The sequence below is a fragment of the Pangasianodon hypophthalmus genome, chromosome 2 (assembly GCF_027358585.1).
Source record: "Pangasianodon hypophthalmus isolate fPanHyp1 chromosome 2, fPanHyp1.pri, whole genome shotgun sequence".
Classification (NCBI taxonomy): Eukaryota; Metazoa; Chordata; class Actinopteri; order Siluriformes; family Pangasiidae; genus Pangasianodon; species Pangasianodon hypophthalmus.
In genome coordinates this window covers 12733279-12749221 of record NC_069711.1, presented here as the reverse complement: position 1 = coordinate 12749221, position 15943 = coordinate 12733279, and the positions used below count along the sequence as shown (strand labels likewise).

The following is a 15943-nucleotide window of genomic DNA, read 5'->3' as shown; positions in this document are numbered from 1 at the left end:
AAATATATCATCTCAATCTTAGTCTCATCACACCAAAAAAACAAACAAAAAAAAAAAAAACACATCACTGGGTAACTCTTGTGCTTTCATATGGCTCTTCTTGAGCAACGGTTTCTTTCTAGTCACCCTCCCATACAGTCCTCAATTGTGCAGCACTCCAGAAACCTCTCTCAGCCACTGTATTCTGTAACTCCTTCAGAGTGACTGTTGGCCTCACTGGGGCTTCCATCACCAGTTTCCTGTCTTCCTTTGGTGCTGTGTTTTAAGAGACGGCCTTGTCTAGATAGTGCTTGGGTAGTGTTGCCGCTTCCACTTCCTCACTATTGATCCAGCAGTGCTTACTGGGATGTCCAACCTCTTAGATATAATTTTACACACTATTCTGATCTTGTGAAATTCCATTACTATATCTTTAACTTGCTTAGAATGCTCCTTAGTCTTTATTTTCCCTCCTTTCCTTCAGACTGACAGTCTCTTCAGTGACAGTTCAACTGAAGTAGTTTTCATTCAGAAAATGAGAGCTGTTTTAATATTTCACAGGTGAAGGCCAATTATAAGGCAATTGTGTCCTCATTAAGACAATTTCTTTCCACTGGAGCTTTCTGGAATCTGGGGGTTGAAAACTTATGTAAACAGCATTTTTCATGTTTTGATATTCTTTGAAAACCAATAATTTGGAAATTCACTCTAAATGAACGTGAGTTTGCAATAAAAATACTGAAAGGAAGAATATGTTTATTTATCATTTGTTATTCAGACAAGTCTGATAAATTGAATTCTTTTGCAAGCCACTGTCTAGCATTCTAAAATGTTCACAACGAGAATCACCTGGATAACATATGCTCAGTGTCGTAAGGAACTAGACACACCTTATGACTGAATGGAAAGATAACCTCTGCACTCTCTCTATTGGTAGGGACAATGTTAACCTTGTAGCACCTGGAGAAGGTACACAGTGACACCCAGATGGCAGCAGCACATACACAACTGTGCAAAAGACTTAAACACATGTAAAGAAATGCTGTGATGTAGAGATGCCTTCAAAAATAATGAAAAAAAAAAACAGTAAACAGCACAAAACTGAACAAAACTGTTGATCAAAAACTGATCAACATTTGTTGTGACAATCCTTCGTTTTAAAAATGCATCAGTTGCCTCAGGTACACTTTTTTGCAGTTTTATAAGGAAATATTTTCCTTATAAGTAGTACATTTTTCTAATCTTCTTGGAGAATCTGCACAGTTCTGCTGGAGACTTTGATTGCCACACTTGCTTCTTTTTTGCAGGTAATCCCTGAGAGCCAATAATTAATTTTTTTATCTATTACTTAGTGGTCTGTCATTTACTGACACGAATATTTTGTTCCCATCATTAATTTTGGAAAAGTAAAGTTTGTAAATCTAAAATGTTTTTTACTGACCCAATAATGCAGAAGTCTTAAATGAACCTCTAAGACAAAATTAATATAAAAACAGGGTGACTAAGACTTTTGCACACTACTGTACTTCTTGGAGCAGCATGTCTTTAAGCAATGCCCATGAAGAGGAGATGCTCCACCTAGAGAAGTATGTGACAGTAGGGGTCAAGTGTCTGGCCTGCCTGTAAGCTAAGGTGAAAACGGCCACTACTCAGTAAGCCAGTTTCATAGACAGGGCAGCTCCTTGTGCCTTCTCTACATGGCAGATGAACAGTTCAAAAAAAGTTCAGATCAAATGGCTGCCATCTAGTAGTCGCACACTTTTACACACACAGCTCCAAGGTGCAACATACATACAAGCTGAGAACCAAGGGAACAAATGCCATTATGCCAATGATATTTATATCATATACTGAGCCTTACAGTCTCTTTGTGACTTTGTTGGAGGTAGAAAAAGGCATTAAAATCTCTCTGTTCTTTATATTCAAATTGTCACATTCTACATTTACTTTTTCTCAGTAATTTAAATGAAATCCCCTTGGGTAATGATCAGTTGTTAATTATTCTCAGTGCTTCTGGCATGCTGGTTCATACTCAAGTTAATTAGCAATCAACACTAATGAGCAGTTGTGGAATTATGATGTAGTTGATAAGCTAGGAAATGTTGGTAATTTCATAAATCTCTATTAAGGTGTGTCACATTTTAATTCTCTGATAAATCATAAAGGCTCTTTTCTTCAGCTGACAGTTCTCTGAGAATGTCATTTATTTAGATTATCATCTTATCATTCTTTGTGGACATGGAAATGACCTTCCCCTTTAGCCACAATTTCAGTAACATTTCCCTCATAGTCACATTATTAAGCTCACTGTAGCTCAGATTTGATAAATGATTCCACAAATGTACTTTGATACTGAGTTGTGGTCATGCCTTCATGACAGTCATACATTGAGAAGTTGTTTGTTTGGTGATTAAACACTGTTAGTGGATGAATGTGGCACACAATAGCAAACTGTTTAACCTACACCTGGCTGTGAATGTCCTGTATTTGACTTTCTCTCTCCTTTAATAAAAAAGGTACCTTCAGAGCTGTTACAGTCCCAATGCATATTCAAAAAGAGGTGAATTGATTTGCTGACAGTAATTACATAGTGTTAAAAAAAGCTTATTCTCATGTGTGCTACATTTCCATTCTCTAATTATGCTCCTTGTATGGTTCAAAGTGAAAGTCTTAATGTAGGTGATGATTACATGGTTTATTGTTTCAGGAAAAAAAAAAATATTTGACCTTAATCTAATGTTTATCTGCATTAATTATAATCAAGAAGTTTTTATTTCATGGGTTATTATTATTATTATTATTATTATTATTATTATTATTATTATTATTAAAATGGCAAACAAATAGAAACAGTAAATCCTGATGATTTAAATTAATTTGTATGTAACTTATGAAGATGTAACTTATGAAGAACTGGTGATTTGGACATATGTTTTTCCCTTTGGCATGGATACAAACATACTGAGTGATTTTAGTGTCATGCTGAGAGAGAGGGACTAATGAAACTATACACACAATCACACACATACATACATACATACAGATATACATGCACGCACACACGCGCACACACACACACACACACACACACACACCACTGTATTAGAAAATCATTTAATCATTATACAACACACTGATTAGATGCTCCATTATAGGCGCTGAATATGAATGAACTGTTTTTACATTCAAATTAAACATGGAGGACGGGGTTCATTACTGAATCCATTGGAGAGTGTAATTGCTATCAGAGTGCCACCAAAATGAGAATGTTTGATGTGTCAATCTACGCAATGTATTGTCCCTTCCGAAACCATTGTCTGAAATGAGAGAGCTGGAACCAGGCAGAGACAAAGAAGCATTCCCTCAGGTCCTTTCTTTATTTCACTTCATCATTGCCTGAAAACTCTGCTTTCTGATGTGAATGAATATAAATTTATAACTAAGCTGCTCTTTATTCAGTCCCTCTGCCATCTACTTCAGCTGCTCTCTCCTATGGTGACTTTCATGACTGTCTCTTTGACCAACAACGCTGTGCATTTACAGAGTTTGCGGCTGCTTTAGATTCTGTAATATGAAGGTGAGATGGCATAATCTGGAGCAAGCTGTTTTTACTGGGTGGTTTTCCAAGTACACAAGTCTCAGTGGTTTAAATTTAAACTTAGCATAACCTACAGTATTGGTCTTTTGAGTGTATGAGACAGAGCACTCCATCAGTGCCTTTTTAGTTGAAGAAGGGTGACTCACTGTCGCCAGTGTTACTGGAACAGCATGTTTTTAGCAGCCGTGCTTTCTGAAATCAACTAACAACATACCCATCACACTTTCAGCTGTACTTTAGTAACATTTTTTGCAAAGCTATGCAGCTAAGTCAGATTTTTGGTTTGTTCTTGATTTATGCTAATCATTTTAGTTTCACTGTGATTAAAATTGTAAACTGATTATAATAATCTCAGTAAAAATGGCTAAAATTGATTGTGTTGTGCTTTCCGAAGGAAACTACTATGGCACACCCAAACCCCCTGCAGAGCCCAACCTGGTTCAGCCTGATCTGGTCGACCAGGTGTTGTTTGAGGAAGAATTTGGCACAGAAGTCCAACGCAAGCGCACCACCTCCGTCAGCAAGATGGACCGCAACGACAGTGTTGTCCCTGAGGAGGAGGATGATGAAGAGCGGCCAGCGCTGCCAAACGGCCTTCCAGGTGTGTGTGTATGTGTGTCTGTATATCTGACTGTCAACCACAGTCTCAACCGCAAAACTATTTTGACCTCAGACATTGTAAAATTTTGTTAAAAATTTTTCTGTTGTTGAAGTATAATTACCAACAGATGCTAAATTTAGCAATTTTAATTTACACCTTGATGACCTTGATCCTAATTAAAAGAATACCCCAAAAAATAGTAAATCAATAGCTTTTTATATTCAGTGTGGTCCACATTTAATTTTTATGTTTTTCTTTATTTTTATCAAATGCTTTTAGAACAGAAATGATCTCCCATATATTTCTACAAGGCATTTAGAAGAAAAAAAAACATTTATTAATTCATATTTAGACCATTTTGGTCAGGGTAATAGGTATGATGGATCCGGAGCCCCTCCCCAGAGGGCACAAGGCAGGAATACCCATTATGGGATGTCAGTCTATCACAGAGCACCATGGACACACTCATTCACAGCTAGGGGCAATATAGAGTAGCCAGTACACCTACTGGCATGTTTTTTTGGAGTGGGAGGAAACCTGCTAAATCCACGCAGACACAGGGAGAAACTCGGCATTCGGGCAGTAAGCCAAGCTCAAGTTTCAAATTTTATTGTCATGTGCAAAAGTACAGTGTACAAAAAACAACTGAATTCTTACTTGCATGATACAAAAGACACAACTAAAATTATCGATATGAGTGATGAGATAACACAGTAATAATAAAGTAATAATAAAGATTTTAACTTGCTTTCACATGTAAATAAACATGCCTGATGATAAGGTGAACATTTTTCCTATATGAGGCCATTCCACATTTATAGAGTTTAGAAGTAGAGTTTACTGCTGAGTGCCCAAGGCAAGATTTGGAGACTTCCAGGGGCAGAAGTCCTCCAAATTGTTTTCCAAAAAATAAAAATGTTCTGGCTACTCTGTTTGATGGAAGTCCTCTGGAGCAAAATGGTCACTGAAGAAAAGCATATCAAGTGTCCCTAATGTTCAATGTGTGTTTATGACATTCAGTTAAAAAAAAGAAAAAAGCTAGCCACAAAAACCAACCATCAAGAGGACATATCTATGTTCAGGACAGTTCAGGACATACATTTTTTATATTTATTTGGAACACTGGCAATGCAATGTTTTATCATTTTAGCTTTCTTGTCAGTTCCACATGCTGTAGTCTATGTTCCAACAGCAGGAGAAAGAGCTGACATACAGAAACTCATAACAGTGCATATTCAATTCTGCATGCATTTGTACATCACACAAAATATGTACAAATGTTCTGTTTTTTTATCTGGTCCTAATAAAAAGTGGAACTAATATCCCAACTGTTAGTGAATATCATGTTTTGGTACATTAAGCAGTTAATAAAAAAGAACTTTGCAGTCTTGGGTAAATACACTGTGGATGTCTTTGGATATTAAATTCTAAGGTGCTTTTCTGTTCACCACATTTGTAGAAAAAAGAGGTTATTTGAGTTACTGTTGCCTTCCTGTCAGTTCGAACCAGTCTGGCCATGCTCCTCTGACCTCTCTCATCAACAAAGCATTTCTGCCTGCAAATCTGCTGCTTGCTGGATGTTTTTTGTTTTTGCACAATTGTGTGTAAACTCTAGAGACTGAAATACTCAAGTCGCCCGTCTTTCACCAACAACCATGCCTCGGTCAGTATCACTGAGATCACAGATTTTTTCTCCGTTCTGGTGTTTGATATGAATAATAACTGAAGCTCTTGACCTGTATCTGCATATGATTTTATGCATTGCAGTGCTGCCTCGATTGGACGATTGAATATTTGCATGAATGAGCAGGGGTACCAGTGTTCCTATTATAGTGGCCAGTTCATCTTATTCATTTTTACACTCTTAAAGAAAGGGATTTCACAAGGGTTCTTTGGATGGCTAAGGTTTTACTTTCACTCTCTGCACTTAAAACTCTCAAAGCAAAGAATCCTTAAGGATGGTAGATGAAACTTTTAGAGCAACTTTTTCTGCACACAGCAGAACCATGTGTTAGTAATGAAACCAATGCCTCTGTATCTGGTAAAATACTCAATTCATTGATATACTGAAGGAGAAGTGGCCACTGAGAGCTTCTTGCTAAGTCTGCTGCAGCTTTACATAAAATCCATTGGTGGCACATTATCACTGCGTTGGGACAGAATGGTGCAAGGTCAGAACTCAACACTGATTATGCACCCTCAGGTTTGCTCTTCCTCCAAAGCCAGCTCTCAGATTCACTGTGACAGGGTGCTTTACCTTGAAGTGAATATATTCCATTGACCTCAGTTAGGGATTTAAATAAGAGCTGTTCTGCACTATGATACCAGTTCCCTTCCTTTCCTTGAATTAGATTGCCACAGCATGCAGGTTTGCCGAGAAATGATTCGCTGATTCATACTGATTCATAAAATCACAGACAATGTTTAATCGATTATTGGAGAGTGAAATGTACCTGTCACTCAAACTAACAATCCTATGGTAAGCAGTCATGATTAGTCATACCAGATGCTCATGCATCAGCAAATAACACCACACATTATATATGCATTATTGCATATGGTCATCCATATGTAATCATACTAGAGAAATGTTAAATAGAGAAATCTAGAGGCGGCGTGAGAGTGAGAAATTGAGGGAGAAATCTATAAGGAGAATAGAAGAGAGCTGGCTATGAGAGCTGCTGAGCTGTAACCAGAGGCAGTCTGTCTCTGTCCATCTTGATCTGCTTTGATCCATTGCATACAGTCTGTTTTAATGGACACCATAACGGAAGTCATCTTAATGGAAATCTATTGAAGTGGGTGAGAGAAAAAATATCTGTAAAGTAGGCATTGTTGCCATGGTACCAAGCAGAATATGCATGTGTTGCCTCTGGTAGGTTGAGCTCTCAAGTGTTCTGCTATTGATTAATGTCTAAATCTCAGAGTGGCTGTGCATTTGCATAGTTATCTCTTGCAGTTGGGATTGGCCAATGCTCCAATTGAGGCCTTGGCTGATACCAGTGAAGAGGAAATAGCTGCTGAATGTTCACTGAAGCAAATAATCCCTTCACTTGTGTAGAAAGAAATCGAATAAATCGTGCTTTTTCCTTGGAGTATTTTAATATGTGTTTTGGAAGCTTGTGCCAGTTTCACAATAAAAGAAGCTGTGAGATTGCGAGGTTTCCAGCAGCTTCTTGTGACCATAGATTTTAGTGGGGCATAAATAGCGACATAGTCTCAAACAAAATTATTTACTATTATCTAGTAACATTTTAGAGTAACCCCATAATAGGTAATTGAGAATCAACAACATACAGTCATCTAGCGTACAGTATACCAGCTCATATTGAGTGGCTTTAGACATACCTTCGACACCTTCAAAAACCACAAAAAAACCTGAAACTAGCCCAAAATCATGGGAAATTGAGAATGAAACACATTTTTACTCTCTTCCTGAGTGGGGAAACAAGTATACCACGTGTATTTCTGATGTACAGACATTATTGAGTCCATAATTATTTTCTGTACGTCGTAGATGCACTGTCTGTCGTATAAAACAAGATCTTGTCTTGACTCTTTGGATCTCTTTATTAGTGCTTGTTTCACATCCCATTTTTGACCATTGGTCCAATAGTAACTCTATGGAAGCTAAGTGGGGCAGTGTGTGCATTGCCCCATGGTTGCACAACTTCTAGAAACGTGAGCAAATCAGTGGAAATAGGCTTATATCTGTCAAATATAAAACCATAAAGTTGTTGGTCACTCAAAAGAGGTAATTAGTATTTCAACAGAATTTAAAATGTGTGGAGCTGGGATTAATGACTGAATGGCTGATATAAATGGTGGGGCCCAACCTGCCCCTGTGGACGAGCTGCCACTGGAGGTTTCCCATAGACGTGTGCACTACATTTCTGTACCTAAGTATACTTAACTTCAAGCCTTATCATCCCAACTTTATTACTTCTAACACTGTACATCTGACAGACTCCAAAAGTAATTTCAAAAGGCAACCATTTATTTTAGGACATCATATGCTAGAGGTTCCCACCCGCTAACCTTTAAGTCATTTTAGGCCAGAACAACAAAGCAGTACTGTGAAAAAATAAATACTCAGAAATGCATTTTACTAATTCTCCCTTTTATTTCATGATGATTGCTGGATTTCTTTAATAGATGTCAAGCCATGTTTTGTCCTGTTTTACTCAGGGGAACATTTGAATGTCTTTATTATTCAGAATGACATGAAGATGACCATGAGCTATTTATATTACTTTGAACCAGAGGGGGTGTCAATCTCTGGCCAGACTGGGCCACATCAGCATTTTTGTGAGTCTTTGCAGGGCCATAATGTAAAGCTATTCATTATTATTATTATTATTATTATTATTATTATTATGTCAATTAACACCAATATTATCCCAGACTCTTAAAGTAGAATAGGATGATTTTAGGAAAAAGAAGGGCTAAGAGAATCTATTCAACTGTATGCACCATTTGTTATACTGACTGAAGTTTTTTGCTAGTGATAGTGACTAATTGGGGAAGTAGAAAAAAACAGAGAGGCAGACAGCAAAGAAATGCAAGCAGATGGTTAAAAAAAGCCATCAACATGTAATATTTGCACAATTTTAGTCACATCTGATAAAAAAAAGCACTAGAAATAATTCAAAATAATTGCCTTGGCCTCGCAATTTGTGTCCCATCTAGCTTCTTGCCATTTCTCCATCTTCTTGTCTCCCTGGCCATCTTCCAAAACCAGAAGAGATATCTCTTTCCTTGTCTATCTCTCTACCTTAATATACAAATACCTCCCCTGCCTCTCTGTAGTGCTTTGCATTGTGTCATGTGTTTGTGTAATGTGTCATGCGTTGTGTCATAACTCTCTCTCCTTCTCTCTCTCTCTCTCTCTCTCTCTCTGTCTGTCTCAGAGGGAAGTGAGGAGTGGAGGAGGCCGGTGCCCAGCTACACTCAGTCTAACAGCAGCAGCAGTGTTACTCGTGGAGGTGGCAGCAGCAGTAGTGAGCTTGTTCGCACCTGGAGTTCTCTCTCCAGAGATGACAGCCTTGAACCCCTACCATACAACTGGGAGATGGCCTACACTGAAACGGGCATGGTCTACTTCATTGAGTGAGTCTGGCAGAAAGACCGCACAAAGCTGATTCAGATTAAATGTATATGAGTGTGGTGTGGGTGCAGCACCAGGACACCAGGGTCCCCAGTTCAATCCTGAGCTCAGGTTACCAACCTTTTCTTTTGAGATTTAAAGGACAAAGAACTTGTTTTGGTTTCAATTTTGTGTAGTGTATAGACTGAATCTGAGATTTCTTTAGAGCATTGTTTGAATGTCCTTGTTTGGTTGTTATTTAACCAGAGGTTTAGGCTATGATTGAGCAATACCAGTAATGCTAGTGATGTAAATGTAATTGATCACAGTGAGGATTCTCCAACTATTGATATCTTAGTAGCCTTAAAGCATGCTGTGTACTGTAGTGAACAACACTGATGGACATAATGGCAATACAATATTGTGAAACAGTGACAAAAGGATGACAAATAACATATTAAACACTAGTTTTATGCCAGAATACTGCTCTATGTCACACACTACGCTAGCCCAATTATAATACATTCTACCTATATTTAGTAATATAAGCATGTATTCTAAATTCATTCTACTTAGAAATCAGTCTCTTCACTCGACTGATCACTGTCTGCTACAGTGGTGGGGAAATAATTGCTAACTAACTGAGATTCAGATTACCAGTATCAGATTAAACTGAATTCATTAGGCTTATGTCCATTTCACTATGGCACATGTCAGGTACATCAAAGAATGGCATTCATTTTGTGAGAAGAGCACACTAAAGCTAGCCAGGTTTTAGACATCTTTAGGCAGACTGGCTGCATTTATTGATGCATGTGTTAAACTGGCTCCTCACCCAACATGATCTTTGCAGGCAGACAGCCAAGGCAAGTTTAAAAGTAGTATAAATACCATTTCCGTGTCATTTTTGGTAAGTTTTCCATGTCAGTTTACTTTTCTTAAAGTAGAGAAGTCAAAGTATGGTGTGGTACAAGTAAACTGTCCAGGGTAGATTATCACTATAAAAAGATTTGGACAACGTTGTTCTAATATATTAGGAGCATAAGCGTAAAGGTCCATTTTACAGTTGTGCTTTTGTGTTCTTTTTAGTGGATCTTGTCTTTAATGAGAACAGTAGCAGTCATTGAGCGAGCAGGAGTAAATTTAGTCCACATTGGTCCCCAGATGTTCTCTAATGAACAGAGAGAGTGATGTGTGTGTGTGTGTGTGTGTGTGTGTGTGTGTGCGCATACATGTACACGGTCATAAATATTTCAGGGTTTCCAACAAATTCCCAAATTATCACTCACATTAATATCAGGGAGCTGCATTAGCAGGTGGGTGAACATCACACCTCAGTGTTTGGGTGTTAGTTGTACGACATTTTAAAATGTTTGACATTTCTGTAAATGTTAATAAATAACATAAATAATTTGTAATTTGTTATAGTAGGGGTACATTTTGATGCATTAATCTGCTGTCACTTTGATCACACCACAAGCAGAATTTGCATGAGAGAAATTTGCCTGACAGGCATCACAGTACAATTCTTGTGCAGAGGTTTTGATAGTGTGATAGAGAAGTATGATAGTATGAGAGAGGAGTATGATATTATATGAAAAGAATATAATAGTATGTGAGCAGGATGATAGTATGTGAAAGGAATATAATAGTATGTGAGAGGAGTATGATAGTATGTTAGAGAGGAATATGATATTATATGAAAGGAATATGATAGTATGCGAGAGGAGTATGAGAGTTTGTGAGAGGTTTATGATAGTTTGTGAGAGGAGTATGAGAGTTTGTGAGAGGAGTATGATAGTATGCGAGAGGAGTATGATAGTATGTGAGAGGTGTATGATAGTATGCGAGAGGAGTATGATAGTTTGTGAGAGGTTTATGTTAGTATGCGAGAGGAGTATGATAGTTTGTGAGAGGTTTATGATATTATGCGAGAGGAGTATGATAGTTTTTGAGAGGTTTATGATAGTATGCGAGAGGAGTATTATAGTATGCGAGAGGAGTATTATAGTATGCGAGAGGAGTATGATAGTATGCGAGAGGAGTATGATAGTTTGTGAGAGGTGTATGATAGTATGCGAGATGAGTATGATAGTTTGTGAGAGGTTTATGATAGTTTTGAGAGGTTTATGATAGTATGCGAGAGGAGTATGATAGTTTTGAGAGGTTTATGATAGTATGCCAAAGGAGTATGAGAGTTTGTGAGAGGTGTATGATAGTATGCGAGAGGAGTATGATAGTTTGTGAGAGGTGTATGATAGTATGCGAGAGGAGTATGATAGTTTGTGAGAGGTATATGATAGTATGCGAGAGGAGTATGATAGTATGTGAGAGGTGTATGATAGTATGCGAGAGGAGTATGATAGTTTGTGAGAGGTGTATGATAGTATGCGAGAGGAGTATGATAGTTTGTGAGAGGAATATAATAGTATGTGAGAGGAGTATGATAGTTTGTGAGAGGTTTATGATAGTATGCGAGAGGAGTATGATAGTTTTGAGAAGTTTATGATAGTATGCGAGAGGAGTATGATAGTTTGTGAGAGGTTTATGATAGTATGCAAGAGGACTATGATAGTTTGTGAGAGGTTTATGATAGTATGCGAGAGGAGTATGATATTATATGAAAAGAATATAATAGTATGTGAGCAGGATGATAGTATGTGAAAGGAATATAATAGTATGCGAGAGGAGTATGATAGTTTGTGAGAGGTTTATGATAGTATGCGAGAGGAGTATGATAGTTTTGAGAGGTTTATGATAGTATGTAAGAGGAGTATGATAGTTTGTGAGAGGTGTCTGATAGAATGCGAGAGGAGTATGATAGTTTTGAGAGGTGTATGATAGTATGCGAGAGGAGTATGATAGTTTGTGAGAGGTTTATGATAGTATGCGAGAGGAGTATGATAGTTTTGAGAGGTGTATGATAGTATGCGAGAGGAGTATGATAGTTTGTGAGAGGTTTATGATAGTATGCGAGAGGAGTATGATAGTTTTGAGAGGTGTATGATAGTATGCGAGAGGAGTATGATAGTTTGTGAGAGGTTTATGATAGTATGCGAGAGGAGTATGATAGTTTTGAGAGGTGTATGATAGTATGCGAGAGGAGTATGATAGTTTGTGAGAGGTTTATGATAGTATGCGAGAGGAGTATGATAGTTTTGAGAGGTGTATGATAGTATGCGAGAGGAGTATGATAGTTTGTGAGAGGTTTATGATAGTATGCGAGAGGAGTATGATAGTTTTGAGAGGTGTATGATAGTATGCGAGAGGAGTATGATAGTTTGTGAGAGGTTTATGATAGTATGCGAGAGGAGTATGATAGTTTTGAGAGGTGTATGATAGTATGCGAGAGGAGTATGATAGTTTGTGAGAGGTTTATGATAGTATGCGAGAGGAGTATGATAGTTTTGAGAGGTGTATGATAGTATGCGAGAGGAGTATGATAGTTTTGAGAGGTGTATGATAGTATGCGAGAGGAGTATGATAGTTTGTGAGAGGTGTCTGATAGCTTGCAGGAAGGTTCGATGGCGTGTGTGAGAGATGATGGTGTGTGTTAGTTTGACAGTGTATGTGAGCGTATGTTATTGTCTTTCATAGTAATGCCTGTTTTTCTGTTCATTAGTGAGACTTACGCACAGTCTTTCTTACCCTGTTCCTTTTTACATGTCTATAAATACTTCAGTGGTTCCTGCATATTCTTAAACCATTGGTCACTAATTTGACCATTAATTCTGGTCAGCTGCATTAACAAGTCATTAAAGAACTCACTTCAGTGTGTGTGTAGGCTTAATGAATGTTATTGCTTTATAATATGTAAAGCTGAAAATATTTTTGAAATATGCCTAAAAACCTAAAGAAATAATTCAGAAATTCTTATTATTATTGCTATTTGCAATAATAATGATAGAATTTTGCTTTATGGTTTGATCACAGGATAGGCACAAGCAGCAATTTGCATAAGAGATTTGCACAGCGGACATTAGAATTTAGACAATACAGTTTTCCTGACAGCAAATCTGGCTGTTGGGAAAAGAAAGGAAATATGTCAGGGAACATATCACCAATTACGAAATTTTTACTTACTACTTATTTTTACTTACCACTAGGAAGGTCACTTGGGGAGCATTTATAAATATATGTTATATTCCAATAAATACCTCTCTCTCTATATATAATGTATGTATGTAATATATAATATATATATATATATATGTCTGTTTGCTCTGCAGTCATAACACAAAATCTACCACGTGGCTGGACCCTCGCCTTGTCAAGAAAGCTAAACCACCTGAAAAGTGTGAGGATGGAGGTAATTCTCTTTCTCTCTCCTTCTGTCCTTTACACACATGCTATATCTACACCTAAACCTAACCCTAACCTTAACCTCACTAACCAGAGGGAAATGTTTTTTTTTTCTCATTCTGGTTAAAACAGTATTTCCTTTTGAGGACTGGATGATTGTGACATTATTCTATCATTGTGACGACATTTGTTCATTTTTTGTCATTATGAAGGGTTAAGAAACACACACACACAAACAATAGTGAATGTGTGTGAATGCAATTACAGAAAAGTATCATAAATATACCATAGTAAAACTATCATGCTATTGTTATTTTTTATTATAATAGTAGCACCATGGAACTGGAAATGTCATGGTAAATGCCAGGGTATATTTTAAGAACCTTGGTATTTGTGGAAAGTACCTAACAGTACTATGCTTGGATGCGGGAAGGTGTTTCACACTAGGGGTGCTGGAATTTTAAGCAGTATACATGTGGCCTGAGCTATGACGTTACACCCCAGTGACAGACCAATAATTTTTTAACAGAAAATGTGTTCTGATTACATGCTTATACTACAACATGATTGAAATCTCGAGTCAGAAGTTGTTGATTTATGTTCTATAGTACCCACACCTACCACTAACACCTTTAAAGATAAAAATTCTCATATGTTAATTAACTCTAAAAAACAGTGTGTGTAAGTGCACATAAGTGTGTTTTTGCACAAAGCCTTGTCTGTGAGAGCGTTGTGTATTTCCATGACTGCTTGCTTAGAAGTCGTTCATCATCTGTTCCTCAGAGCTTCCATACGGCTGGGAGGAGATCGAGGACGCACAATACGGCACATACTACGTTGAGTAAGTACTCTCAATCTCCAGCTGTTTCCTTCTTTATCTTTCACACACACACACACACACACACACACACACACACAATATGTTATCTATATAAAAGTCTTTTGTATACAAGCATCAGGAAATTAGTGAGACCTGGTATGTATGATGTATCCTGGTAGTTTATTTTCATTACTTTCCCATGATCCTGTGCTGCTCTTTCATTTGTGCTGCAGTCACATAAACCAAAGAACCCAATTTGAGAATCCAGTTGTAGAAGCAAAGAAGAAACTTGCACAGGAGGCTGCAGCTGCAGCACAAAGCCAAAAGGGGGCAGCACCTGCTCCAGGTAAACACACATTGTCTCACACAGTTCAACCCCATTGTTTCTGAATGTAAATATATGAAAAATGTACTTCTTTAATAATACAATTTATTTACAAGTAAAAGAAATCCAGAGGGTGAAGTGTGAAATGTGGTTGTTTCCAACAACACAACAATCCAAAATGTAAGATATAATCAACAGACAAATATTTTTAAAAGACTCAAAAGCAACACATTTTTCTTGGCCCACTCACAGAACATTACTGAAAGGACTGCCAAAGAGGGTGGTGACGGTTATAAAGTATGGGAATATTGATGTCACGTTCAGAAAGGCAAACTTGTGATAGTGAAGGAACATCAGTGAAATCAAATACACTATACGTGTTGGTGATATCAATTACATTTCTTGTTTTGTGCTTTGCTATATGTGTATGATGTGTATTGATGACACAATGCACAGTCTGTGTGGTAAAATTTTTAATGGTAGCCTATCACTTCACTATGTATTGCCATAGTCATGAGCAAAAATAAAGCTATAATCAATACCAGAATTATTGGCACCCTCTGTGAAAATGAGCAAAAATGTGTGTTGCTGCATCCCAATTCACCTACAATCCGTCATAAATAGTATCTGAGATAAGAATTAGTGTGTCCCAAATTGTAGTATGTTGAAATAGGTATCTCAAAGGTACCCAGATGGTCTGCTCCCTTGAGAGAGGGAGGAGGAGTTTTGTGACTGTTTACTTTGCAGAATTCAACCTGCAAAATGTGGAAAAATAAATCAAGGGTATGGTAAATTAAATTGTATAATATAAATTATATAAGGAATAATGAATGAAGAAAAGCTGAAATGCAACAAGGAGTTTGTTTATGGTGACAGTGTGCATAACTAATTAACAACGCTCTCTTCCGTTACATGACGTGTTGGTATGTCCCAGTACTTGCATACTCTTCTGCTACACACTCAAAAGTATGTCAATTTTCTTCACAAAAAGAGTACATACTTTTAGTGCATAGTATAAGTAGGTGAATTGAGAAACAGCATGTGTGCAAGAGACTGAAAGATAAATGGAAGAAGTGACTAATAGGAAGTCCTGTTATATCTCTGTCATTTTCTTCCTCTTCCCTTTCACGCATGCACCTTCTCTTTTGCCCATTCTTTTATGCTCTCACCTCCTCTTGTTCGTACTTTCTGTGACACGAATCTTACTCATCACATGCAGTAGACAGACTCAT

General features: G+C 37.4%; 1 protein-coding gene across 4 annotated transcripts in view; it reads left to right on the top strand.

The window, feature by feature from the left end:
- Nucleotides 1–15943, top strand: part of LOC113526469 (membrane-associated guanylate kinase, WW and PDZ domain-containing protein 3) — a 112643-nt gene that overhangs the window by 79683 nt on the left and 17017 nt on the right. For all 4 annotated transcript variants that reach the window (XM_026913537.3, XM_026913546.3, XM_026913528.3 and 1 more), the window contains 5 exons: nt 3972–4178; nt 9089–9287; nt 13494–13573; nt 14350–14407; nt 14620–14732. In XM_026913537.3, coding sequence (XP_026769338.3) covers nt 3972–4178; nt 9089–9287; nt 13494–13573; nt 14350–14407; nt 14620–14732 — 657 coding nt within the window. The remainder of the gene's footprint in view (nt 1–3971; nt 4179–9088; nt 9288–13493; nt 13574–14349; nt 14408–14619; nt 14733–15943) is intronic.